Source organism: Delphinapterus leucas, chromosome 8 (assembly GCF_059928025.1).
Source record: "Delphinapterus leucas isolate spDelLeu-1000000601 "Yukka" chromosome 8, BTC_Dleu_Yukka2, whole genome shotgun sequence".
Taxonomy (NCBI): Eukaryota; Metazoa; Chordata; class Mammalia; order Artiodactyla; family Monodontidae; genus Delphinapterus; species Delphinapterus leucas.
The window spans coordinates 18,737,281-18,765,026 of record NC_143136.1 but is presented as its reverse complement, the minus strand read 5'-3'; the positions used below and the strand labels follow the sequence as shown (position 1 = coordinate 18,765,026).

The 27,746-nt window shown below is 49.9% G+C and overlaps 1 protein-coding gene across 2 annotated transcripts; it reads right to left on the bottom strand.

Annotated features, from left to right (window-relative positions):
* Nucleotides 1-406: 406 nt before the first annotated feature.
* On the bottom strand, nt 407-21,694 carry PTPRN (protein tyrosine phosphatase receptor type N). Of its 2 annotated transcripts, XM_022567747.3 has the most exons (23): nt 19,668-21,694; nt 18,151-18,201; nt 17,789-17,902; nt 14,537-14,633; nt 12,595-12,856; nt 12,156-12,510; nt 11,593-11,724; nt 10,954-10,988; nt 9,986-10,260; nt 9,706-9,792; nt 9,297-9,376; nt 9,063-9,127; nt 8,182-8,400; nt 7,543-7,743; nt 7,295-7,442; nt 7,060-7,133; nt 6,775-6,852; nt 6,543-6,662; nt 5,297-5,463; nt 2,202-2,255; nt 1,619-1,683; nt 1,325-1,398; nt 408-1,113 (listed from the first exon to the last, which is right to left on the bottom strand). In XM_022567747.3, exons 1-23 carry the CDS (start codon nt 19,780-19,782, stop codon nt 1,042-1,044), a joined length of 2,940 nt encoding a protein of 979 aa, XP_022423455.1. In that variant the 5' UTR covers nt 19,783-21,694; the 3' UTR covers nt 408-1,041. The 2 variants fall into 2 exon arrangements, with proteins under 2 accessions (XP_022423456.1, XP_022423455.1); XM_022567748.3 differs by lacking the exon at nt 9,706-9,792 and having other exon boundaries at nt 407-1,113.
* Between the last annotated feature and the right edge of the window lie 6,052 nt (nt 21,695-27,746).

Below are 27,746 nucleotides of genomic sequence, written 5' to 3'. Positions count from 1 at the left end.
TTTAGTCCTAACCTCAATCCTGCTCGACGTACATTATTCCTGAGGCCGAAGGACATGAAGCAGCCGCCCAAGAACTGAGAGGACCGGCAGCAAAGAGGTCAAGCGTGCCTGCGTTCGAATCCTAACTCTACCACTTAACTAGCTGTGGTACCTCGAGCAAGTTCTGTGCCGCAGTCTCTTCGTCTGTAAGATGGGGCTAATAATTGGTAGCGTGTCCTGAAGATTAAACAAGTTAATGGGTGTAAAGCACCTTGGAGACTGCCAGACACATAGGGAGCACAGCATAAAAAAAACCACTGCCTAATTGTTATTAGCTACCATTCAAGCCTTGGAGAGCGTGACTTGGCAGCCTGGCCCTCCCATCACCCTCTCTGCATCTCCTGAGAAAGGCAGCAGGGCCCGGCTCCAGGCTGAGGCCAGGGCTGGAGTCTGGAAGCAGAGCAGACAGAAATGCGTAGGAGTCTGGGTTGCAGCTGCACACACGACACACTAACTTTATTCACATTGATACAAAAGTAGATTTTTCTAGAAATGTTCTCTTGTGCCAGGGGGAGAGAGTTGAGTGGCATGTGGCGGAGGGAGGGCCGGGGGAGGGGGTAGGAAGGGCAAGGGCCAGAGTGTGGGTCGTGGAGGCAGGTCAGCGGGCAGCAGGGGCTGGGAGAACAGGAAGAGCTGGACATGGTGGCCCCTCCGCCCCATTCTAGCCACACCGGAGGGTGGAGGGCGTCCACACAGACATATTGGGAGCATCCAGAGTGGTGGGAAATGGGGGCCAGGGAACTCAGGCAGGAGGAGGCTCTGGGGTGGAATTGTTGATTTCCTCTCCTCCTGGCCAGCTGCCAGCTCCCCCACGGGACTGATGCCAGGGCTCCCGGCGTGCCCCTTCCCACTTCCCCTTCTTTACATGCTCCTCTTGGAAGGGCTAGACATGCCCAAGAGGGGCCAAGGTGGCAGGTGGGGAAGTGAGGAGTGAGTACACAGATGCTCACATAGCAAAGAAGGAGCAGAGGCTGGGCTGCCCACGGAGGGGCCCCAAGGGTCTCACTGGGGCAGGGCCTTAAGGATGGCATTCACCTCCTCCGCCACAGCTGTCAGGGCAAATTCAAACTGGTCCTGGGGAAGGGCAGGGGGAGGAGGGTCATGGGGGGTCCTGGCCTCTGCTCCTGCCCCGGGGGTGGAGGGTGCTTTGGGGAGGTCACTTGTGGGGTGGGGGGGAGGGAGCCCTCCCGGGGGAGGGGTATGGAGGCAGGCAGGAGAGGCCGGCTGCTGCCACTTTGGTTGGGGAAGGGTGGTGGCTAGGGTGGGTGGAGGGAGGAACGGTTACCTTGGAGCGGACGAGGCCAGGCCGCTGGTCACGGACATGCTCCAGGGTGGCAGCGATGTCAATCTCCTTCACTCCTGGGTAGGGGGAGCACGGGGCTGCTCAGGGGGTGTCCAGAGGAGGGTAAAACCCCGAAAGCCTAGGGCATCCTGGGGTGGGAGGCTTGCAGGACTGGAGAAAGCCTGGGGGTGTGGCAACCTGCCCTCCACGAACTCCTGTGATCCCAGGGGCTGGGGAGACTCTAATCAGAGGCTGGGCTGTAGGTGAGCTGTGGCCGGGGAGGAGGGGGGTCGTCACCTTTTGCCATGCGGTTCAGTACCATGTCGATGAGGATGTAGGTGCCAGTCCTTCCTGCACCGTCACTGAAAGAGGAGATGGTGACAGGCTGAGTTTGGGATCCAGCAGGAACCAGGAGGAGAGGGGGAGACTGGTGGAGCTGTTAGGGTTAGCTGGGGATGGGGGTGGGATGAGTGAATGGAGGATGAGGGAACGGTCATAGGCCCTGGGAATTGGGTCTCGAGTGGGGAGCCTGTGACCCATGGGGTGTCTCTTGGGCAGTGAGGTAACCGAAAAGGATAGCCCTGGCTCTGCCCTGAGGCAGAGGCAGCAAGAGGGAATAGCTTTCTCCAGCCTCTGGCCAGGCTTTCATTCAGCAAACTTCTTATGTAAATGACAAGATGGTAAATATTTTCAACTTTGTGGGCCACGTATAGTCTCTGTCAAACTTTTTTTTTTTTTCTTCAACTGTTTAAAAATAGGAACATCATTCTTAGCTCATGGGCCATTAAGAAAACAGATGGTATGCTGAATTTGGCCCATGGGCTGTAGTTTGCTGGCATCAAGGGCCCCTCCATCCACACCCCAGCCCCCCTGAACGCACCTGCAGTGCACAATGATGGGGCAGGAGCGGCCCCGGTAGCACTTGTTCACCTTCCTGCAATAAGAAATGGGCGTGAGGTCAGGGGGCACCGGCAGAGGGAAAGGGGAACCGAAACACACACCTGAGGGCCTCTCTTTCTTCCTTTTCTCCCCACATGCCAATGGCAGAGGAGGGAAGAGGGCTGGAGACAGGAGTCAGGGCTGGAGGCAAAGAACCAGAGATAGTGTAGGTGGCACTGGGCTTGCCTCATCACTTACGAGCTATGTACCCAAGCTGTGCACCTGGAACAACTGATTTAACCTCTTTGAGCCTCAGTTTTATTACCTGTAAAGTGGGGATGATAAGAGTAGTAACCTCCTTCTTAGGGTTCTTACTATGATTATGTGAAATAATCCATGTAAAGAACTAAGTGCAATACCTGGCACACAGTAGGTGCTCATTAAATGATAGTATGATTAATAATAAGACATAATAATATTAACAGCCACCTCTGCCAGAAGTTCGGGGAGGATAGGCTTTCTGGTGACTTCAAGGGTGTCAATCTTGCCACATCCTTGCTCTGCCCCTACAACTGCCCAAGGTGTTCCGCTCGCCACCCAGGCTACCTGTGGTCCTCACCAGCAGTGAGGTCGGGTAGTAGCCCTGGGCACAGAGTTCCTCTGGCGAGGGGAGGACAACACCTCCGCTCTGAATATGATGCTGCGCCTGTCTCCCTGGATAAGTCTTGCCTCCACACTGGTGTTCCGTGGTTGGGTCATATTCAGACTTGGTCCACCTGGACCTCCGACTCTGCTGCCCTGATCACAGCAGCTCAGCAATGAGCAGGGGGTTTCTTCCTCTCTCGGTGGCCCAGTCTAACCTGCCCTTGTCCCTTATGACATTCCTGCTTTGAGAGTCACTTGCAGATTTCTGATACCTCCAATGGGCCAGGGCAAGGGAGGACCTTCTGAAGGGTTATTAGAGTACTTCAGGGGAAGCTTGGAACTTAGTGGTCCTCCATCTGGTTCCTCAAGGCTTGCAGGGGCCAGGTGACTTTGAAAGGTTTTCCAGGAGTCCACATGGTTTTCTAGCATATTGGCTGGTATATCAGGGCTGGGGTTGAACAGAAGTTGCCACAGTGGTTCCCAATCATTTAATAATAATGATAAGAAACAGTATTTAGAATTAATAGAGCCCTTGCTACGTGCCAAGCACTTAAAGCAGACTTTACAGACTTTATGCTACTGACTTTTGTAACAACCCCTAAAGTATGGTCATCATTCTCATTTCACAGGTAAGAAAACAGACAGAGGTCAAGGAACTTGCTCAGAGTCACTTTCTAGGACTTAAAGAATTATTTTGCCTTGCCTCTGGTGGACCTTCACCAAACTATATTTATTAAGCAGCGATTAATTTGTTCTGGGTGTCTAATGCCAACTGAGTTTACATAATCCCAGCCTAAAGCAAAGAAATATAACCTTTTGGCTAACCTGTGCAGCCTTAAAACAGGTCCATGCACTAGTTCTATAAAGATTTTTTAAATGTGGAAAACAAAAAAAATAGCTCTGATGCCCCTAGCGTTGCTTTTGAGAAGCCTGTGCCTCAGGCCCCGGGGACCCCAGTTAGAAACCATTGTCCTGAGGCTCAGAAACTATCCCCAGGTTCCTCCCTCAACTGCCCCCCGCCCCCACCGGCTCTGCCCCTCTGCTCTCTGCCTAGCGCCTAGAGACCTCAGGCCAGCCTGGCAAGGGGCAGAGAAGCAGGAAGCCGCCACAGTGTGGGTGAGGCCCCAGCCTGGCAGCAGACTTCTCAGCCACCTGTCTAGAGAGGGGACAGGCAGGGGATGCTGGAGGCCTGGCCTGGTCACGGTTTCAGCGTCAGAACAGGGCAGGTCCCCCTGTTAGCCTCCTGTCCCAGCCCCCACCTGGTTCCACTGAGTCCCCAAGAATCCAGAGATCCTCCCGCACTCCCTTTGATAGTATTTGTCTCTTGCCTGAGTCCCCCCAGCCCCCGGCTCTCCCAGCAGCCTTCAGGGTGGTCCCTGGGCCCACACGTCCTCATGTCCTGTCCATGCAGCGGCCACACCTGCCAATGATCACTTTTGTGACTATGCAACTGGAGTGAGAATACTAGCTGCAGATCACAAAAATGACACTGGCAGCCGTGAGAGAGAGAGAGAGAGAGAGAGAGGGGGAGGGAGGAGGGAGGGGACAGTGAAGGGAGACAGAGCCAGGGAGAGATAGAGCCATGTAGAGAATGAGAGATGGTGGGGGGAGACAGAGACAGAGAGGCAGAGTAAATAGGCAGACATGGGAGGGAGGTGGAGGAAACAGAGCAGGGAGAAGGAACAGGAAGAGGTGCAGAGAGGGGGAAACGTGGATGGAGAGGAAGAGTGAGACAGACTTCGAGACACAGTGATGGACAAAGAGGTGGGTGGGGGAGGGAGGGGGGAGAGAAAAGAGGGAAGGAAGAGAGGGAAAGAGAGGGAAAGACAAAGGGAAAGAAAAATAGAGGCAAAGAGACACAGAGGGATAAAGAAGGGGGATGGCAGGAGGGAGTGAGAGACAGCGAGGGGACAGCAGACACAGAGACTAGTGCTGGCCACCTGGAAGCACAGGACAGGCGGAAACAGGCAGCAGGGACCGAGGAGAGGGAGAGAGCTAGAAACAAAGTGAGCCCTTCTTGGGGGGAATGGGGTTACGGAGAAAGCACCGGACATGGAGAGGCAGGGAGAAAAAGAGTGCAAGAGAGAGGGAGGAGACAGCTGGCCAGCAGAGAGAGAGCAGACAGGGGCTGGAGTACAGCAGTGGAGGAATGGGCACAGCGAGACAGAGCGTCAGTTCTGGTTTGGGGGCTGGTGTCTGGAAGGGGGTCCAGGAAGTCAGAGTCAGTCCTGGTTTGGGGTGTCTAGCAGGGGGCACCAGTGGACCTGAGGCCGAGGCTCCAGGTCAGGCTACAGGATCTGCCTCACCTGACCTGGGGCCCTAGGAGGACCTGATGGACTGGGGGAAGGTAAGGGAGCCTAGCTCCCGGCCCCCTGCTCCTGTGCTGCTCTCTCTCCGGCTCCTCGGAGCCTCCCCCGGGCCGCCCCACCGCCCAGGCGCTGGGGCGCTCACCTGCGGAAGTCCAGCAGGGGCCGGGTGGAGGCCGGGGTGCCCTCTGCCGGCCAGCTGAGGAAGTGGAACTGCGTGAGCGTGCGCGTCTCCTGGGTCTGCACGTTCTTCAGGTAGAAGCTCCGCACCAGGAAGTCCTCGCACCAGATGTGCTCCGACACGAGGTTCACCTGCGGAGGAGGGGGTGCAGGACTGAGCGCGGCAGGGCATCTCCAAATCCTCCCGGCCTCCCAGGCCAGTCAGATTCTAAATCCTCCAGGAAGCTCACCCAACCACCCGCCCCAACTGTTCCAGCTGTCCCCAAGAACCCTAGCTGTTTGTGTCACTTAATGGACTGCTCAGGACAACTGGTGGCTTTTTCATCTAGACACAACTATTGTGAGTTTTCATTTGTTTGTCTTGGCTGAGCCCCGTGGCTTGAGGGATCTTAGATCCCCCAGGGATCAAACCCAGGCCCAGGGCAGTGAAAGCACCACTGGACCGCGAGGGAATTCCCAATATTGTGAGCCTCTTGAATTCAAAGTTTCTCCTTCCTCTTCTGCACAGAGACTAGCAAAGTGTCTGTGCTACACACACCATAAACTTTGATAAAATTCTATATTTTCCATTTGATTTTTTTCTTTAACCACAAGCAAGACCAATTTTTAAAACTTAAAAAGACCGTTGTGTGCTCATCTGATGATGCAAAACTGCTATCCAGTGCTCATGAGAAACTGGACGTGTGCAATTAATGTCTCTTGTCTTATTGGGGGGGGGTGTCACCTCCCATTTGTCAGGAATGTTGCTCCTTCCCTTGCCTTGCCTCTGCCCAGTTCCCCCCTACCTAACTTTTCTCCTAATGAAAAAGTTTGTTTCTGTTTTAAATAAGCAATATATGTGACTGGTGGCATTTCTTTCTTCGCTTTGGCCTCCAGGAAACTCAGATCTAAGTTAGGCTCAATAAAAGTAGGTCTCAATCTTGGCCTTTGAGTATACTTATCTTCCCTGTCTCAAAACTGTACTCCTGGCTCTTAGCTTCTTACCTTAGTTTCAGTGGTTTTATAGCTTTGTATCTGTACCTTTCATCATAGGTCCTTACAAGTGCTTTTTGGCCCTAGACTGGACACACACATACACACATGTATATGCATGTATGTGAATATGTGTATGCACATATATGTTTATATACACATATGTTCACACATGCATGAGCGGTGCACCATCCATTTTCTCCACCCCCATCGTCTCCTGGCCGTGGGGTCCTGCTGACCTCATATACATGGTAGAGGGAGGAGCCCTCATCTGGCCAGTAGCGGTCACACTGCTTGACACCATCCTCCACCAGCGGGGTCAGCATGACAATGACGGTGCAGCCACTCTCCCACACCATCTAGGGACAGAGACCCAGGTAAGCTCCATTCTAACCTCCCTGGGACCTGGCTGGCCCTGGCTGGCCACAAGGGCGCCTACTCCCTGGAAAAGCCCTCCCTCCAAAAGCCCACCTGCCAGAAGTCTGAGATGGTATGTGACAGTGGGCCCTGTGTGGCTATGTAGGCTGGCATCCGAGGGTCGTGCTCAATCTGGGGACGGGAAAGATACATCGTGAGCCAGGATGGGAAATGCCACTATGGAGACGCTCGGTCAAAGGGAGCGGGCCAGGGTCTAGGGGAGGCTGAGAAGCCCCATTTCCATGCTAGGATATCAGGCTCACAATTCTGGGGCCTTGGGTGGGGAAATGGAGTCTATGGGGGCAGGATGAAAACAGGGAGGAGGTGGGGGCCACTCACAATGGGGCTGGCGTTGATGTAATCGCTCCGAGAAGGGCTGCTCTCCACCTTCAGCTTGATGCGTGCGTGGTCATCTGCACAGACCCCGCATCCCACCCCAGAAGTCCCTCCAGTCATTGGGGTCCTGGCACCTCTGCCACTCAGCTTGAGCCAGGATCCCGGCCCCGCCCCCAAGCCCTCCAGAGCTCCCAGCAGACAGAGGGCTGGGGCCGGCGGGTCAGCAGGACTCACTCACAGGGCAAGAAGTCAGGGTTGCGGTTCTTTTTGATGTTGCCCTCCCCCTGGGCGGTGGCACAGGTGTTGGGCTCCGCCTGGTAGGCACACAGGGCCCGCCACTCCTTGGCCAAGCGGTCCCGGTTCCGCAGGTGGTCCTCCATGTACGCCTACAGGGACACCACAGCCTGGCGCTGGCCCCCACTGCCAGCCTTGCCCCTCCCACCGTCCGGTCCCCTCACCCACTCTGGGCCGATGCCCTGTCCTGACCAGAATCATGTGTCCCGTGGAGATGTCCATGTTGGCCTGGGCGGGCTCCTCGCACCAGGACGGTGTGCTGCTGTGGGAGCTGGGGCTGGCCTGGGCCGCATCACTAAACTGCGAGGACACGCTGCTCACTCGAGAGGGCTCCGGTGGACCCTCTGCCCGGTTGAACAGGGACTTTGTGGCCATGTGCTGGCGGCACAGGTCCTGCGGAAGAAGGATGGGGCAGGGTCCAAGGTCTCCTGAATCCTTCCCAACAGGGTCCTGGGCTCAGTTCAGTAGAGTCCCTAGGCTTGTCCTTGATTGCTTTTGAATGAAACCCATTTCCTCTGGGGTAGGGTCTTCTGCCATGGCTCTCATCCTTTTCGGGGCTGTTCTGCTTGGCTGGTGCCTATGCCTATGACAACCTCGGATGTCACAGAGCAGAAGCCTAGAGCCCCCCCCCCCCGAATCACAGCACTGGGGAGAACGTCAGCAACCATCTGCTCTCAGTTCCCATCCATTCAAAATTGCCCCGCAGCACTCCCACTGGGGCTTCTCCAGCACCTGCCTGGACATCCAGCTCCCCACCCTCATCCCAGGTGAGGCCCCGACTCCCGAGCCCCTTCCACTCCCTCTCATCAACAAGCGTCTGGGGCTGCACACCTGGTACTCAAAGGTAGTGTCACCGTGGGCGCCCTCGGGTCCCAGCGCGGCCAGGCGCTCCTTGTCCCGCTGCCGCGCACGCTGCCGTGCACACAGGGCCACTGCCAGAGCTACGAGCAACCCGGCCACACCCGCCAGGGCCACCAGAGTAAGCAGCGTGGAGCGCATGGGAGAGGTGCCGTGGGCCGGTCGGGGAAGGACGGCGGCTGCCTCCTCCCTCTGTGGGAACAAGGCTAGAATCAAGGGGGGCAGTGGTGTGGGGAGACTTAGGAGCTGCTCCCCACCCCTGTCCCATGGCCCACTCCCTGCTAGGATATCTCCTGGGGCAAAGCTGGGAGGCAGGGGCATGGCGGTACAGGCAGAAGGACCTGGAGAGGCCGAAGATCTTCCTTCTCAATCCCCGTTGAGGCAACTCAACCACATTGCACTGCCAGAGACTTAGTGGGTGACCCTCCCTAGGAGTTTTTGCATTTAAAAATGGATACAGAGAAGTATAGAGAGACCCAAGAGATCAAAGAGTAGAATGTGAGGCATCAGTGTTGGATGCAGAATAGAAGCATATTTTGAGTTCAGTGTCCTTTCTGTGTCATGTTTTCCCTTGGAATTTGAGACTTTGCTCTAGAACATCTATGGACAGCTATGGCCATCTCAGGTGATTCTTCCAAGTAAGCTGGCTTCGGAGAGAAGGCTGGACCTGCAGGGAGGAGCTGCTGGGGCCATCTGCTGGTCAGAAAGAAAACTGCACGGGGGAGGGCTGCTTTGGCAAAGCTGGGGGACCAGCCAGATAGATCTCAGCTCCTATTCTCCTGTCGTTTGCCTGCATCTCTTGTGGGCAACATGAGCCCTCTGGAGCTTTGATTGATCCTTCAGTTATCTCATACCTGTCCCACGCCTGTCTGCAAGATCTGGAGCCCTGTCTGTGCTTCCAGTTCAGACTTCACCATCCCTGCAGGGAGGATGTAGGTCAGATTGTGTCCAGCCCCATGTGGACTCCACCCCATGTCATGCTATGCCAGGTGGCAGGCAGGGTCCATGTGGGCTGGGAATATTTCAAGGGGAGCACCAGCCACAGGCCTGGATATATACAACTCAGGCTGGGGTCAAGGAGTACTTACCAGCTTGCTTGGTCACGTCAGCCAAAGACAGGTTCTGTTCATTGTGCCGGATGCGGAAGGTAAGGGCTGGTCCCACGACACTGCCGAATAGGAGGTATGTTACTGCCTCACCCACCACAGACGCCAGATTCAAAATGAGAGGTCCTCTCTGGCCCTCTCCCTGTTAGAGGATGGGGCTAAAACCAATCAGAGATGCCATACAGGGGTGTTTGAGGCTGGGAAGATACTGGATGGGGCCAGCAGCAGGGCTGGGTGTGGCTGTACCTTCAGTGCAGCTGGAAACATCTTTGACCCGACCTTGGCCCCTTACTCACAGTTTGTCTTCCCCTCCTACCCTGAGCCCCTCCAGCCACCTCCCGCTTCAAGCTACCTGCTAGATCCCTGCTGCCCCAGCCAGATACAGCCCCACCTGATGTTGATGAAGCTGCCCAAGGAGATGTGCACATGCTCAGCCAGGATCTCCAGAAGCTTCACTCCTGCAGCCAGACTCAGGGGCCTGGAGGTGGGGAGCCGGCAGAGGAAGGAAAGTGGGGACCCTCTAGGCCACTTCCTTGAAACAACCTCCAGGGGTGCAGAGCAGCCCAGCCCCGTGTGTACTCCACATCTGGACTTCTGCTCTCTGCTTCCTGCCAGGCGGGCCAGCCCAACACCCAAGGGACCAGGAGGCTGCCCCAGGCTGGAGCCCTTACTTCTGGTCAGTGACAATGTAGCCATATTCCTCTGCTGATGGCCTAGCAGAGGGCTGCCCTGCCGCCGTGGGCTGGCTCTGGCCCAGTGGACTTTTCTCCTCTCGCAGGATGGGCGTGGCAGGGGGGCCGGCAGCTTTGGGAGGCTCAGAGGATCCAGAGCTCAGCTCCTGCTGGGCTTTATTGGAGGTGGGACCAGCAGTGGGGGATCCGGGCAGGGAGGGCGTGGGCGGTGGAGGCTCCGCTGCGTCTGCGCCCTGCACCTGCTCCGCCATTGTCTGTTTAGAAGAGAGGACAGAGGTATGGTCTCTAACGGTGGAGGGGTCGGGGGGGAGGGGGTCCACACTCGGACGCTGAGCTCCCACAGGGGTGCTTAGGACATGTTTCTCTTTCTATCCCCAGGCCCAGGTCAGCACCGGGTACAGAGAGGGCATCCAGGAAAGTGAGTCAAGTGGATGAATGAATGAATGAATGAAAAAGGACTGAATGAGTGATTATTCATGATCAGTAATAATCCACAGGATGGGGCTGGAGTGGGGAGAAGCTCCAGAGTGAGGAAAGCTGGGGTTAGGGGAGAAGATGAACAGGCAAGCCGTGATTTTTCGACTTCTGTTTAGCCACACAATCTTAGAAATCCAACATGTGAAACGGATAGAGTGCCTCAAGCCGCAGGGCAGTCAGGAGCCCGCCTGCTCGCGTCCCCCCACTTCCCCTAGGGACCCTCAGAGTGTGGTCTGAGATGACTGTAGTGTAAAAAAGCAGTGAATCAAGAATTCTAGCTTCTGGTCCCAGCTCTGCCTTCAACTTGAGGTGAGACCTTAAACAATGACTTGCAGCCTCTGGGCCTCAGTTCCACCAAAATGAGGGCTTGGAGGATACAGATTCTGGGTCCTGATACTGAGATTTAGATTTCAGTCAAGGGGTTTGCTGCCATTGGGCACTTATGGGTCAGGCAGGTGTCACAAACTCACTTTCTTGATGTCAGCTCCAATGTTTACAACCCCTCCTGCAGAGACAGGAAAAACAAGACTCTGGGCAAAGGGCCAAGGCCAAGGTCCACACAACGCAGGTGGGAGAAAAGGCCAGAGGCCCTGAGCCTGTTACATTTGCTGTGGTCTCTTTCCCCGCGTCAGTAACCAAGACCCCATCGCTGGTCTCTTCCTACGCGTGGCCTCATGCCTCTGTGCCTCTGCCTTATAATTCATTGTTTTATCAACTCCTCCCTCTGTTATTGGCCACACCTCTCAAAGCTCTTCTCTGCTCAGTCCTCCCTCTGCCCATCAATCATTGGCTTCTCCTTTTTAGTGGCCATGCCCCTCCTTAGGTCCTCATTATCTTCCGCCCAGCTTTCTCCGTGCCTCCTGGTCCCGGCTCACACCCCCTGTTGGCTTCTTTTCCCGTGGCTTCCATCCTCCAGTCCTTTCCTGCTCTAACCTCTCGGCTCACCACCCCACCCCTTGCTCCCCGCCCTTGGCTGGCAATGACTCCGTGTCTCAAAAGAACTCCCTCCCCTGACCTTGGCCCTTTCCCTCTAGGTTGCTTGCTGTGGTCTTGAGAAGTGGGGCAAGAGGCCTCCACGGGGCTGGTAGTCTCTCTGCCTGGACACTCACCCAGATTTCGTCCTGCACCCTCGGGCAGCAGCTGCAGCAGGGTGGAGAGGGTGGAGAGCTGCTCAGGAGTCAGCTGACGGAGCTCCACCCCGTAGCCCGCCAGCACAGCTGCCAGCCTTTGCAGAGTCACATCTGCAGGGAGCCAGACACGGAGCTTAGGGCTGGTGCCGAGATGAACTTGTGGGATGCATTTGGGGGTGGAGGGGACCGGTGGTACATTTAAGAACTTTTCAAACACCAGGACACTGATGCCCTCCCCTTCCCACCCTTGTCCACACTTTGGGGGAAAGAGCTTCCTGTGTCAAGACCAAACTTCAGGCCCAGCAGGGACTCCTTGATCCCCCAGCTGAAGAAGAGTCATGTCAGCTCTACTGCCCCCACTGTATCCCCACTGCCTACCTAGTGCCTGGCATAGAGCAGGTGGTCGGTAGACATTAGCTGAGTGTGTAGGTGACTTTAAGGACAAATTAACAAATGCATGGGTAGTCAGGAAGGACCCTCCCCGCCCCACCTCCCAGAAAGCAGCCCCACAGGCAGGGAGTGGATGCTGCGGACTCTGTTACCTGGCTGCTCTTCTGGGGAAGGAGGCTTCTCCCTGCGACCCTCTAGTCCTTCCTCCTCATAGCCTTCTGAGGAGTCATCTGCCTGGCTGCTGCCCCCTTGCTCTGGCAGCCTTGGTGCCCTGGCCCTGCTGGGCACTTGTGGCTCCTGGGCCAGGTAGAGCAGCCCTGACTCCTGGAGAAGCTGAGCAGGCGGAGGCCCTGGAGGGTCCCCATAGGAACGGCCAGGGTGAGCCCCGAACGTGCCCTTGGAGGCAGTTCTGCTGAAGAGGGCTGGGGGTTCAGCCTTGGGCAGGGGGCCAACACTGACCATTCCTGGGGAGCTCTCTGAGCTCCGGGGGCCATCGCGGGAGCCAAACTGTGGGAAACCAGAGATTCGGATGAGAGCAGACATCAGGGCTGGGGGACTGGGGTTGCGGTGGGGCGGAGGTCCAGGGCTCACCTGATGGAACAAGTAGGGCTGCAGCAGGGCAGGTTCATAACTCAGGGCGGGGTGGGGAGGCTGCGGGGGCAGCAGCAGATGCTCCAGGAGAGGGGGCAGCAGCTCAGCCTGCAAAGGGGAGAGGGGGGAGCCTGCCCCAGCTCCACCCCTACCTACTGGAGGTCGAGGAAGCCGATGCTGGGGAGCAGGGGCGGAGCCAGTGGGGATGCCCTGTAAAAGCAGCTCCCCAGCGGGACCCGGTCTCCTGGGCGCCAAGCCAGATCTGGGGAGGAAAGCAAAGTGTGTGTGTGTGTGTGTGTGTGTGTGTGTGTGTGTGTGTGTGTGTGTTGGTCGTGTGGGGGAGGGCATATAGAGCCTACGAGGCAGAGATGGTGGGTCCAGGCTTAGCATAGAATGAGCCTGCTCTCTTAAGAGATGAGGTAGCCTCAGGCGAGGAGACAGTAGCATGGGGAAGGGCCAGAGGGCCAAGCCAGGGGCAGAGGTCATCGCTTCCCTGGTAAGCATGCCCGGATCCCTGAAACACAGCGGCAGAGCTGGAAGCGTGAGGCTAGGGATGGAGAGGGGAGAACAGGAGAAGGGGAAGGCAGCTGGGAACCTAGATGAACTGTGTCTGCAGCTTGCCACACTGTCCCTGTGGGCATGTCCCCAAGTGCGCATTCAAACACTCAGGACTGTGCGCTCTCACTCTGTTCCCCCTGCCCCACTCTGCCTCCTTCACCTGGTGTCATCGTCTGAGCCCCGAGCCGTCATTTACTTTCCTCTGCTTTACAGGGTCTGAATGATGCCTTCAGAGCCCCTAACCACAAAAAGATGATGGTGCCTCCTACCATATACAATTCCACATAGTAACAAAACCGAACATTAAACGACTTCAGTCCGACAAAATTCTAATTTGTTCCATGATGACTACTTTGATGCTTCTTTTAAGATACCAAATGTCCTGTATACACTGCTATATTTAAAACAGATAACCATCAAGGACCTACTGTATAGCACGGGGAACTCTGCTCAATATTATGAAACAATCCAAATGGGAAAAGAATTTGAAAAAGCATAGATGCACGTATATTTTTAAAAAACTGTAAAAAGGAACATAATTTTACACGTACTTATAAGTACTTATATATATGTCTGTGCCAATACCATGTAGTACTAATTATTATAGCTTCTCCACTCTCTCTATCTCCTGATGCATCCCAGAAATCAGTTCAAGTACTACCATTATCTGATTCATATCTGAGTCTGATGTGGGTGAAACTTTGCTAACATATCTTTCCTATGTCAGTACTAGAGAAAAAGTAATTTGTCTTGTTCTCCTACTTTGTATCCGTAAAGATTAGCACAGTGATTGGCACATAGTATAACCCTGTATTTTTTGCTGAGTAAATGAATTCATTAAAAGACAAACCAGACCAAAAACAAAATACCAAAAGTCCAAATGTTTCAAAACAGTTTTTAACACCGTAAATCAATTATGCTTCAATTAAAAATTAAAAAAAGACTTTGTTAGGCAAAAAAAACACAAAACAAAACAGTTTTTTTTGTTGTTTTGTGGTACGCGGGCCTCTCACCGCTGTGGCCTCTTCCGCTGCAGAGCACGGGCTCCGGATGTGCAGGCCCAGAGGCCATGGCTCACGGGCCCAGCCGCTCCAAGGCATGTGGGATCCTCCCAGACCGGGGCACGAACCCGTGTCCCCTGCATCGGCAGGCGGACTCTCAACCACTGCGCCACCAGGGAAGCCCTAAAACAGTTTTTAATGGCCCTCTTCTGCTGGATCCCCAGGGATGAGCTCAGCTCGTGTTGGGCATGTGAGCGTGTCAGATGACTGACTACTCCAGAACCTCTTTTACCCAAGCCCCAGCCTGCTGATTTTTGTACCCATTTCCCCCTGTCCATCAGGATGATCACAGATCCACAGAGTTGATGAGAAATGATGCCTACCTGTCCCTTGGATGGGGCTCTGCTGGGTGAAGCCTGGGGATGCGCTCCATTTCCTGGGAGATCACATACTGGGTGAGGTCATCGTGCCAGGACAGTCCTGCCAGGGAACAGAATAGGGTGAGATTGAGATTGGCTTGGGAAAGTCTGAGGGCCCAGTAACAGGGACCAGTGTAGATCAAAACTGCACCCTCTACCCAGCAGTGTATTGAATTTGGCAGGGCAGAGGAACAGCGGAGGGGGTCTAGAGATGCGGTGGGTGATTTGAGCTGTCCTTTTCCCACACTCAGGTATAGATCTGGGAGTGAGACTGCTTCCAGTGAGACTGGGTTTAAGTCCTCTGCCACTTACTAATTGTGTAACCTTAGCTGAACCTATCCGAGCCTTAGTTCTCTCATCTGAAAAATGGGGGTTTATACCTCCTAAAATTGTTGCGATAATTAAAATACACAATACAAAATGGTTAGAATAGTACCTGACACATAGGGAGCTTTCAATAAGTGCTATTATTATAATCATCATCAATATTATTATTCAGCTTTTTTTTTTTTTTTTTTTTTGTGGTACGCAGGCCTCTCACTGCTGTGGCCTCTCCCGTTGCGGAGCACAGGCTCCGGACGCGCAGGCTCAGCGGCCATGGCTCACGGGCCCAGCCGCTCCGCGGCATGTGGGATCTTCCCGGACCGGGGCACGAACCCGTGTCCCCTGCATCGGCAGGCGGACTCTCAACCACTGCGCCACCAGGGAAGCCCTCAGCTTCTTTTTATTGATCCTGAACCTTAGTTTTCTTTATTTGTAAAGTGAGAATAATATATACTTTATGGGTCTGTAGTAAAGATTAAGTACAATCAGGAAAATAAAAGTGCTTGGAAAACTCCAAAGCACTATACAGCTGTTTTAAACATTCAGCAGCATCATCTTATCATGAGGCAGATCTCCGTTTGACCGTTTTCCTCCATGAAGCTCTGCTCTCAGGAAAGGTCAGTCATCTATTTTAAAGGGATAATCTCCCACTCTCCACCCCCATTCCTTTTTCCTTGTTTCTGGATTAATAATCTGTACTGCTCTTAACTCATATCCTGGGATCTATACCTGCTTTTTTGCCTATTAACATTAGATGAACTATCTGTGTCCCTGTATAAGGCCAATTCCTCTGCTTGAGCACGAGATTTCATCCCCTACTACCTACTCAAGAACATCTTCCCCACAATTCTCCCCTATTTCCTACATCATCATTTTCTCCTGTTCCCTACTGAATTATTCCCATTCACATACAAACATGATGCAGTTTCTCCCATCTTATAAAAATACTGTTTGATCCCACAGTCCCCTCCAGCTATCACCCCATTTCTTTGCTTTTCTTTGTAGCAAGACTCTTTGAAAGTGTTATTTATACTGGCTGTATCCAGTTCTTTTCCTCCCATTCCCTCTTATCCACTCTATTCAGGATTTTATTCCCAACTATTCTACCAAAACGGCTTTCATCAAGATCACCAGTGGCTTCTGCATATCTAAATCCAGGGTCAATTCTCAGATCTCATCTCACTTAACCTACCACCATCATTTGACACTGTTGATCACTCCTTCCTCCTTGATACACTTTCACTTAGCTTCTAGGACACCATACACTCTTGTTTTTCCTCCTACCTTGCTGGCTCTCCCTTCTCAGACTCCCTTGTTGGTTCTGCTCCTTCTTCTGGTCCTCTTAATAATAGAATTCTTTGGGGCTCTTCTTCATAAACACACAATCTTTTGGTTATTTCATTCACCTCATGGGTTTAATTACCATCTATATGCCAAAGAATCCCAAATTCATATCTCCACTCTGGACCTCTCCTTTTTAAAACCCAATCTTATATACTCAACTTCCCACGTTATTGAATGGATATCTTAAACTCAGTGTATTCAAAACTGAACACCCCTTTCCTCAAGTTGATCCTTCTGCATAATTAATGACATGTACATCAACCTAGCTGTTCAGGCAATAAAACCTAGGTGTCATCCTTGACTACTCCCTTTCTTTCATGGCCCTATCCAATATTTCATGAAATCATGCTCACTACCTTAAAAATACAGGCAGAATTCTGTCATTTCTCATTACCTCCCTGCAACCACCCTGGTCCATGCTTATTCATCTCTTACATGAGTTACTGTGATAGCTTTTAATGTTTCGTGTTTCTGTTTCTACCATTGACTCCCTACATTCTATTCTCAACACAGCAGCAAGAGTGATCTTTTTAAAGTAGAAGTGAGATCATGCACCCCTATGCTCAAACCTTGTGATGGTTTCCTCTTTTACTCAGAGTAAAGCCAATGTCCATACATTCTCATATAAAATCCCAGAGCATCCCTTCCCTCATTACCTACCTGACTGCATCTTCTACTCTGCCTCTCCATCACTCCTTCAGAGCCACTCTGTAGAGGGGTTCTCCATGGTGTTCCTCAAACTCACGCTCCTATCTTAGGGCTTTTATTCTATCTAGCTCCCTGGCCACCCGAAACACTCTTCCCTGAGATAACCTTCTGGGAAAGCATCCCCACCTCCTTGATGTCTTTATTTGAATTTCAGTCTCAATAAGGTCTATCTTGACCACTCAATTTAATACCACAGCTTCCTACCTCACCATTTCTGATCCCTTTATCCTGCTGTAATTGTTTTCTCCATGGCACTTATCACCTTCTAACATACTAGTGTTTTCTAATTTCTAGTGTATTCCCTCCCTTCACCCCTGAATGTAAACCCCAGTAGGCAGAGATCTTTGTTTCACTCCCTGATATATCGCAAGCACCTAAAACTACGTTTGCCATGTAGAAGTACCCAATAAATATTGGTTGAATGAGTGAATTGGATGAGTGGGGTATTCTCCTGGCTGAAGACTCCAGGATTCATGGCCCTGGAGTACTCAGTCAGTTCCAGGGAGTGGGTTGGTCCTAAAGATATAAATGCTGGCCTCTTCCAGTGGTGTCTTCTAGAAGCCTCCTCTGGATTCCTCCAGAGAGTCTAAGTGTGAGGTGTCTTCTAGAAGCCTCCTCTGGATTCCTCCAGAGAGTCTAAGTGTGAACAGCCTATCTCTAGGGTTCCACCCCCACTCCTGTCTTGCCTCCTTCTCCAGTAAGGTCTGGGAAGGTGAGGTTCCAGAGTGGGTGTGATAGGAATGTTCCATGAGAGAAATCCTGGAGTCAGGTGGCCCCTCCCTTCCCCACCCTTATCTAACCAAGTTACAGTCTCCCTCCTCCAGCGCATCTAGACCTCACCTTGGGACATGAGCTGTCGGAGGACACCTTGTAAGCGTTGAAGAACTGGGGAGGTGACTTGCAAAAGGGGCCGGGCTTGCCCCACTCCCACCTGGCATTGTCCAAACAAGCCATCTAAGAGCACAAAAGTGGTGTCAGTGGTGGGGGGCTTGGACAACAGGCCTTCCCAAGTCCAGGCTGCAAATAGACAGCACTCCCTCAATCTCCTCTCTTGGCTTCAGAGAGCTCTGCCCCTCCAGTCCAGTCCCCCTTCTCTCCAAGCCCAGTTCCCCCTCTCCCTTCCAGCCCACCCCACTTCTTTCTTATTATACATCACCCCCCCCAACTCTGTTTTGTAAATCCTATGTTTGGGCCTCACTCACCCTGAATACAGACTTCGAGGTGAGAGCAGAGTCTGCGGTCAAACAGACAGCCTGTAGAGGACAGGTGAGCAGAGGCTCAGACACCCACACACATAGAATGGTCAGATGGATGAACAGGCTAGAAAAGGGGGAAGCAGATGGGATCCATTCTTTCATTCTAAGGAAGGCTTTCAGCTGGGAGGAGAGGAGGAAGAGTCCTCCTCTTGAGAAGAAAGCACAGGATCCGGCTTTGGATTTTAAAGATCTGCAAGTCTGGATTCTTCCCCTAAAAGCCTCTGTTAGCTTAAGTGAGTAATAGGGAGAAGAAGCCCTCCAGGTGCATGGGAATCGTGATGGTGGAGAATCATATTGATACATCTACTCTCATAGCATTACTATGGGGTAGTTTTTGTCCAAATTCTGAGGAAAAAGGGACTTTCCTTTCCCAATCTCCACAAGCATCTTATAATGGCCTGGGGGTCAGAAGAGATGGGAACCCAGCACACTTCCCCTTCGTGTGGGAAAGGGGTATGGGCGGGGTGTCTCTAAGGCAATGCTCCCCACGCTGTCCCTGCAGTCCGCGGCCCCTGTACTGCTGGGGCGGTTCGTGGCGCTGAAGCTCTGAGCCTGGCGCCGCTGAGGGCTTGCCTGGAAGCAGTGATGGGGGAGGGAAGGGTAACAGGGTGAGGAGTCTCCAAGGGACGTGACCTCTCCGCCATTTCAGTCTTCATCTTCCACCCTCCTAACCCGCGGCGCCACAGGAAGTATCTTGCATTGGCCTCCAAGCCCGGCGGGGAAGGAGAACGCCAGACGGCGAAGGAGAACGCCAGACGGCGAGCTTGCCCCCTTCCCCCACGTGCGCCCCGCCCCCACCCTCCCCCTGCCCGTGAGTCAGCGCTGACTGTCTCTGTCCGCACAGACGTGAGTCAGCACCAAGCCTGGCCGTGGGGAGGGGGACGTGAGACGACCCTTCCCTCTTCACCTTCTTCGGCCCCCTCCCCCAGCTGTCCCTCTCTTATCGGAGATCAGATTACAGCCATCGGCCTCTCTGGGCTTGAAGAGAAACGCTGGCCCCTCCCTCGGCCTGATACTGTACGGAAAGCTGGGACCCCGGAGCTCTCGGCCCCGACTTCTCCCGGCAGATCAGGGCTCCCTCTTCTTCCCTCCCCTCCTCCATCCCTCAGCTCCTGTCGCCACTTTTTGGCGCCTCGGAGAGACTTGCTTCTCCTGTGGTCCTGTATCCCGTCTCTAGGTCCCTCTGTCCATATGCACCCCCATTCCTTCTCCCCAAACCGCAATCTTCCCCTGAGCCCGCTTCTCTTAGGTCCCGCCCCCGAGCTCCCAGCCCCACCTCCAGGCCTACGCCCCTTTCCTCGCAGACGCCCTCTCATCTTCCTCATCTCACAGTGCCTCCCCCTACCCCACTCCACACACACATTCTACCTGAGCTCGCGACCTGCGTGACACTTCCCCCCACGCCCCCCACCGAGTTTTGCTCCCGGCACCATCCTCCCCCAATCCCCCCATTTCCTCCTGACCGTGGGCGCTAATGGCGTTGCAGCCTCCCGGACGGCTGCCCAGCAGCATCAGGCAGAGGAGCACCCGGAGACCCCCAGATCCCCCGGGACCCCCAGGCCGCCGCGGGCGCCGCATCCTTCCGGGCTCCGCGCTCCCGCTCGGCTGCCAGAGCCGCAGCGACTCGGGCCGGAGCCTGGCAGAGGGGCCGAGGCGGGGCCTGCCACTCCCCACCCACCGAGGCGGGGTCTACACGCCCCTCTCGCGGCAACTCCGCCAACCCCAGGCGGATGGTGACGACATTTCCACCCCCGGCTCTTGCGTTGATTTGCGTCATTCGTGGCGTAAAAGCACTGTCTTACTGGGGGTCCTACCCACCCCGTCCCTCCTACCCCAAATAGTAGGCGCTTCTCTAGAATTCGCACTTGGCCTCACCTTGACATATGCTTCTCCCCAAGGGCCACCACCTGTATCACCCAGTCGCAGGGTTGGCGAGAAGGGTTCCAGTTGTGTGGGGGCCAAGAAAGTTACGTGAGCCGGGTCGTATAAACCTTAAGAAGAGGAGCATACAGGTGAATACAATATGTACTCTTTCGCATCTCAATTAATGGTATAGATGTTATCCTTAAGAGCAGGAATGGTTTTGCGTGTGTGCTCGGATTCCACTTCTAGCAATGCCGCCTACTTAGGGGTATAACTTTGGGCACGTTGCTTGACCTCTCTGTGCCCAAGTTTCCTGATCTGTAAAATGGAGGTGCCAACAGTGCCTCCCTCACAAGGTGGTTGTGAAGATTTACAGGAATTAAACTCACGTGCCTCACTTAGAACAACCACTGCACTGGCATATACTAAACACTGGATATATATTGGCTTTTGTTATTAGCCTTGGCTCGCCTTTCTTTCGCCCTCTTCCACCTCGAGCCTATCAAAATCCTATGGTTTCTGCCTGCAAAATGTCTCCCATCAGCCCACTTCTCTCTATATGATGGAGTCCATATGACTTCTCTCTTTCATGATGACTACTGCAGTAATCATCTAACGAGTCTTTTGCTTCCATTCTTGTCACCCAATAAGCTTGGGAGTGAGCTTTCTAAAGGTCAAAATTGATCACTTTACTCTCTTGCTGTTCATAAAAATTTTCCAAAATACAAAAATAAAAAAATTTAAAAAGATGGTGGTGCATGGTACTCATACACTCATCACCTAGGCTGAACAGTTATTGATTATTTTGCCATCTTTGCTTCTTTTTAGTACTTAAAAGTAAACAATAGACATTATAGTTACCTTCCAAAAGTTTCAATATGCATTTCCAAGAAATAAGGGTATTTTCCCATATAACCTAAATGCCATTATGATGCCTAATGAAATTTACGATAATTCCCGAATATCATTTAATGCTCAGTTCGTATTCAAATGTCTCAAATTGTTTCCAAAAAAATGCCTTTTTTCAGCTGTTTTGTTCAAAGTAGCAGTCAATCAAAGACCACCATTGCATTTGGTTATGTTTCTTAATTCTCTTTAAATTAACATAAACAGTGCGTCCCCCCCCCTCCCCATTTTTTGACATTTTCTTGTGGAAGATACCAGGTCAGGCTTTCTTTACAACTCCCTACCTTCAGGATTTGTGACTGTTTCCTCGTGATATGTTTTCCTGTATTTTCCCTGTATATATCCTGTATGTCCCCTGTATTTCCTGAAAAATAGAACTTAAGTCTTGACTGGATCAGGTAAAAAATTTTTTAAAACAAAAAATTTACAGGTGATGCTGTATGACTCCAATTGCATCATTTCAGGAAGTGTATAATGTCTGGCTGTCCCACTGTTAGTGATGCTATAATTGATCACTGGTTTAAGGTAGAGACAGCCAGATCTCTGTCATAAAGTAGTTCCCCAGCAACTTTTCACCTAGTGGTGTTGCCATTCATTGATGATCTTTGACTAAAATGGTGATTTTCTAGTTCTATCACTCCTTTAACATTTGTTAGCTGATATTATTTCATAAAGAAGAGCATTCTCTCATCAACTGCACTTAGTTATATCCTGAGATACAATTCCAATTGGAAAGGTAGCATACATTCTTAGTTTCTTCTCTTTAACTATTAATTTGCAGAGTGATGAGTTGGTGTAATAGTTACCACCAAGAGTGGCAAGTAAGTTTTGTGTTTTTTTAAATACATTTATTTATTTATTTATTTTGGCTGCATCGGGTCTTCGTTGCTGTGCGCAGGCTTTCTCTAGTTGCGGCGAGCTGGGGAGCTACTCTTTGTTGTGGTGTGTGGGCTTCTCACTGAGGTGGCTTCTCTTGTTGTGGAGTATGGACTCTAGGCAGCGGGCTTCAGTAGTTGTGGCTTGTGGGCTCTAGAGTGCAGGCTCAGTAGTTGTGGCACACGGGCTTAGTTGCTCTGCGGCATGTGGGATCTTCCCGGACCAGGGCTCGAACCCATGTCCCCTTCACTGGCAGGTGGATTCTTAACAACTGCGCCATCAGGGAAGTCCCTAAGTTTTAAAAAATATTTGTTATGACTTTTTATCTTTGAGCATTACTATGGAAGTATGGATTTTTATATATTCAATATGTATCAGTCAATCACAGTAATATTCAAATTGTCCTAAGTAAGTAATTAAGTGAAAGTTCCTTTAAACTCATTCTTTTTTCCTTTTGAAACGTCCCATTAATCACTGAAAGCTCCCTTGCTTTCTATCATTCCAACATGTACGAGGTTAATTTTTTTTATTCCTTGCCCTAGACATGGAAGCAGTCATTCCTCCAAAGAGACTTGGTAGCTTTTAGTAAGAACTGACTTTAGAGACCACAGTCTGGGTTCTAGGGGTGATAATGGCTACTGAGGTGATTGATGTTGCTTCTAGGTCCTTTCAGTGCACAGAGCTAGGATATTAAGATACCGTCACAAATACACACACACACTGATATTTCCAATTAAAATTTAGCTGTGATTTTTACTGAATTCTTAATTCTATACTTGTATCTCTTTATTACACTGAAAAATTTGGTTTCCCATAACGTAACATAATCATTTATCGGTTTAATCCTACAATATGCATACAATAATTTACAAATGATAATATAGATATTACTCTACTAATAAAACAGTGAATACACTTAAGACTTTGGGTAGTTTATTTTGTCCTTATAATCCCTAGGGATATACCATCAAAATATGGTGTTCTAAAGTCATTTGAAATAATTCTTTTGTTTGTGTAGTCATTTTTACTAATCTGATATATAATTTGGTTAGTTTGTTCATTTTCAATATTAGAATTTGCTTTTATTTTTATATACTTTATTTTAGAATATGTAAAATATTTACGCTGTTTAAAAATCAAACTTATATAATAAGATATACTCAGGAAAGTCTTCTCCTCACCTCCACAATTCCCCCTGCCATCTTTCTCACTTCACCCCATTTATTTCCTTTTTAAAAAATTTGTAAATTTTGAAATATAAAAAACAGAAAAATGCATAGGACAAAAATGAACAGCTCAATAAATTATCACAAAATGAACACCCATGTAACCCAGGTCAAGGAATTGAACATTTCCAGCACCCTAAAAGACTCATTGTGTCCCCCAACCATTTCCTCTGATGTGCTCAAGAAAACATGATTCTATAGTTAAACCAGCTATTTTCTTGTTGTTAGAATGAGAGTGTTTATCTTTTGAGTTTCCTACAACCCAGACAGAAGTGGAACTCCTGTTTGAAGGATAATTTTGCTAGTTATAGAATTCTAGGATGACAGTTATTTTCGTTCAGTATATTTAAGAAGTCATTTCTCTTTCTTCTGGCTTCTATTGTTGCTGTCTTGGACTTAATTATTAGACTAAATGGTGCTCCTTTGAAAATAATCCCTTCCTCCACCACATTCACAGCTGCTTTTAAGAATTTTTCCTTTGTCTTTGTTTTCCTGCAGTCTCGTCATATTTTCTGTCTTAGTTTTAGTTTTTTAATATTTTGCTTAAGATTTTTTGGTAATCTTGAATCAGTGGATCGATATCTTTCAACAGTTTTGGAAAATTTTCAGCCACAATCTTTTAAAATATTGCTTATGTCCTATTCTCTCTCTTCTCTTTCTGGGATTTCAATTAAAATGAATAGTGGACCTCCTCACTGAATCCTCTTGATTTCTTACCCTTTTTTCTGCATTTTCCACCATTTGCCTCTTTGTATTTTTTGGAGGGAAGGGCTAAGTTTCTTGTGACACATCTTCTGGTACACCAGTTCTCTTTCAGCTGTCTCTAATCTGTTATTAAACCTATTCAATTAGTTTAAAATCTTGGTTCTTACATTTTTAAGTTTTAGAATTTCTGTTTGATTCTTTTTCTTTTCAAAGAACCAGTTTTGAGTTTTATTGATTTCTCTTTATTATTTTCCTGTTTTCAATTTTATTGATTTCTCTCTAATTTTAATTGTTTTCTTCTGCTTGGTTCAAACTTAAATTGCTCTTCTTTCTCTAGTTTCCTAAAGTGTGAACTTATTTTATTGATTTTAGATCATTCTTATTTTCTAATGTATGCATTCATTGTATAAATTTCCTTCTAAGCACTGTTTTCACTTCATGCCACAAATTGTGATAAATTATATTTTATTTTTGTTTATTTCAAAATACTTTAAAATTTCTCTTGAAATTTCTTCTTTGGCCCATGGATTGTTTAGAAAGGTGTTGTTTTCCAGATATGTGGAGATTTTCCAGCTATCTTTTTGTTATTGATTTCTAGTTTAATTCCATTGTGGTCTAAGAATGTATTCTGTATGATTTCTAGTCTTTTAAATTTGTTAAGGTGTGTTTTATGGTGGTCTATCTTGATGAATGTTCCATGTGAGCTTGAGAAGAATGTGCACTGTGCTGTTGTTGGGTGGTATATTCTAAATGTCAGTTAGATCAAATAGAATGATTGTTCTGCTCAGGTCATCTGTATCTTTCCTGAACTTCTGCTTGCTTGATTTATCAATTTCTGACAGAGGAGTGTTGAAGTCTCCAATTATACAAGTGAATTTTTCTGTTTTTCCTTTCAGTTCTATCAGTTTTTGCCTCATGTATTTTGACTTGTTTGATTCTTTTAAAAATCTTCCATATTACTTTCTGTGGTTTCTAGATCCTTGTCAAAAGTTACACTTTGGCTTTGATATGCTTGAACATAGTAAAGCACAGTTGTTTTGCTTTGCAATCATTGGATCACTATGGGTCTGTTTCTGTTATCTATTGTGCAGACTATAGTATTTGAAAAATTTTTTGTAGAAATAATTTAAGGTCTTAGAGGATTTTCATTTACTTCTGCAGGTGCCTAAAAGCACTAGCAATCTGATACAACCTTAATACAATTACAAGGACATGCTGCGATCTGAGCAAGGGTAGATTGACTTCCATTTTCCCCTTATTTCTAGAGTTAGCTTCTTGGTCCCAGACCAAAACAGAGAGCAGTTTACTCGAATTCTTCCTTTCACAGGCCTGGACACTGACATCTACTACTCTAGCTGCATAGGCTGTCTAAATCAGCTTTTTGTCTGCTTCTTAAAATGGAAAATTTCCCCAGTCCAAAGCAACTGTGAGCATTGGGTTTACCACCTCTGGATTCTGCTCCTTTCCTGCATCTTGACCTGAGTCAATTACTCCTCGCTCTTTCGCTAGCTCCTTGACGCTTTTTTTTTTTTTTTTTTTTTTTTTTGCGGTACGCGGGCCTCTCACTGCTGTGGCCTCTCCCATTGCGGAGCACAGGCTCCGGACGCGCAGGCTCAGCGGCCATGGCTCACGGGCCCAGACGCTCCGCGGCATGTGGGATCTTCCCGGACCGGGGCACGAACCCGTGTCCCCTGCATCAGCAGGCGGACTCTCAACCACTGCGCCACCAGGGAAGCCCTCCTTGACGCTTTTAAGAAGATTTTGGATACTTTTCCATCCAGCTTTTAAGGTATATTAGACACCATTTATTGTCCCATTTTGCATCCTCTTGGGTTGCCTTTTAATTCTAGCCATTACTGCAGCCACCAGCTAGATGCAGGTGTAATCTGATACCACCTGCCTCACCTGCACTGCAGATCTTTTGTTTTTGGCCTGGGTCCTCTCTGCTACCACAGCATTAGATATCCTTGGGACTCTGCTCAGACATTCTCATGCATGAAAAACCTGGATATATGAGGAAATTAACATCTTGTAGTGCAATCCTTTATCCAGTGGGGGATGGGCCCATAGGATAAATACTTTCCTTTTCTCTGTCTCAGAGGACAGTTCTGAGGTGCATTGTACATGATGCCTAAGAGAGTCCCCACAAGAACTTACCTCAGTTGCATATAACTCCTTAATGCATCCTTCAATAGCTTTCCAAGCCCTCTGTTTCACCCTTCCCATTCTCTCACTCCTCATCTTGAAATTTAATCCCAATCTACATGACCCCCATGCAAGCCCTTACTTCAGGCTTTGATTTTGGGAGGAATCAGACTAAGACAAGCTGTCTTCCGCAGGCAGAGATAGTATGAATCATGTAGTGCACCGTTACCAGAAACAGAAGTTGAGAAAAAAAAATTAGATCTAGGAGATATTGCAGGGTACTTAATATATTGATGAAAATAATCAGGCATGCAGGGGAAGAGAAATGATGTAGGAGAGAACTGCTGTTGTGATGTCCTTGAATAGGCTTTTGGCTTTAACCTTTAAGCGTACATCCAGGGACTTCCCTGGTGGCACAGTGGTTAAGAATCCACCTGCCAATTCAGGGGACACGGGTTTGAGCCGTGGTCCAGGAAGATCCCACATGTCGCAGAGCCACTAAGCCCATGCGCCACAACTACTGAGCCCACATGCCACAACTACAGAAGCCTGCATGCCTAGAGCCCATGCTCCACAACAAGAGAAGCCACGGCAATGAGAAGCCTGCACACCACAATGAAGAGTAGCCCCCGCTCGCCACAACTAGAGAAAGCCCACACACAGCAACGAAGTCTCAATGCAGCCAAAAAAAAAAAAAAAAAGACTACATCCGTTTTCCTTCCCCAACCAACGCTCCAGATGTCCCTGCTCCATGTGCAGCATCATTATTCACTAAGGCAAAACATCTCTAACAAAAACAAAAATCACCTGTATTAGTTCCCTAGGGCTGCTGTAACAAAGTACCACAAACTGGGGAACTTAAACAATAGAAATGTATTGTCTCACAGTTCTGGAGGCTAGAAGTCTAAAATCAATGTGTTTTAAGGGTTTGTTCCTTCTTGGGCTAGAAGGAGCTGTTCCAGGCCTCTCTCTTTGGCTTGTTGGTGGCCATCTTCTCCCTGTATCTCTTCTTGTCATCTCCCCTCTATGCACGTCTGTCTCCAAATTTCCCCTTTTTTAAGGATACTAGTCATACTGGATTAGGGCCCACCCGAATGACCTCATCTTAAATTGACTAATTATATCTGTTAACACTCCTATTTCCAAATAAGGTCATGTTCTGAGGTACAGGAGATTAGGACTTCAACTTATGAATTTTGGGGGGGACAGGATTCAACCCCTAACACTTGCCAAGGCCTATTAATTCATCCTTCAAGATATCCTTCTTATATGTCCTCTTTCACTCAAGTTCAGGTCCTCGTGTGGCACACTGCACTATTTCAACAGTCTTTCTAGAATGTTGCCACTTTTCTCCTACTCCCTAACCCATCCTTCTACAGAAATGTGACATTGTTCTTCCTAAGCTCAGCTTTCATTGTGTCACTCCCTTGCTCAACAGACCTTCAATGGCTTCCCATTTTCTATCAAATAATACGATCCAAATCATATAATCTGCCCTTCTACGATAAGAGCTAAACTTACCTTCCTTTTAAAAATGCTCATCTTCTTCTCTCCATTTTCTGTCTTGGAAAGAAAGAGGGAATGAATGAGGGGGAAATGTGGGTGAGTAGCAGGGGTTGCCCAATTTAATGAGAACTAGGTACAAACGAATATGACTGGTCTAGTGTTGGGTTTAGGTCCATTCCTGAACACAACGAATAGAGGGGGAGAGGGCAAAAACAGCAGGATGACCAAGAATCGGGGCCATCAAGAACTAGTCACTTAATTTCTCTGGGTTGCTTAAATGGATGAGATGTGTGGCCAAGTCCCAGTTCTTCAGAG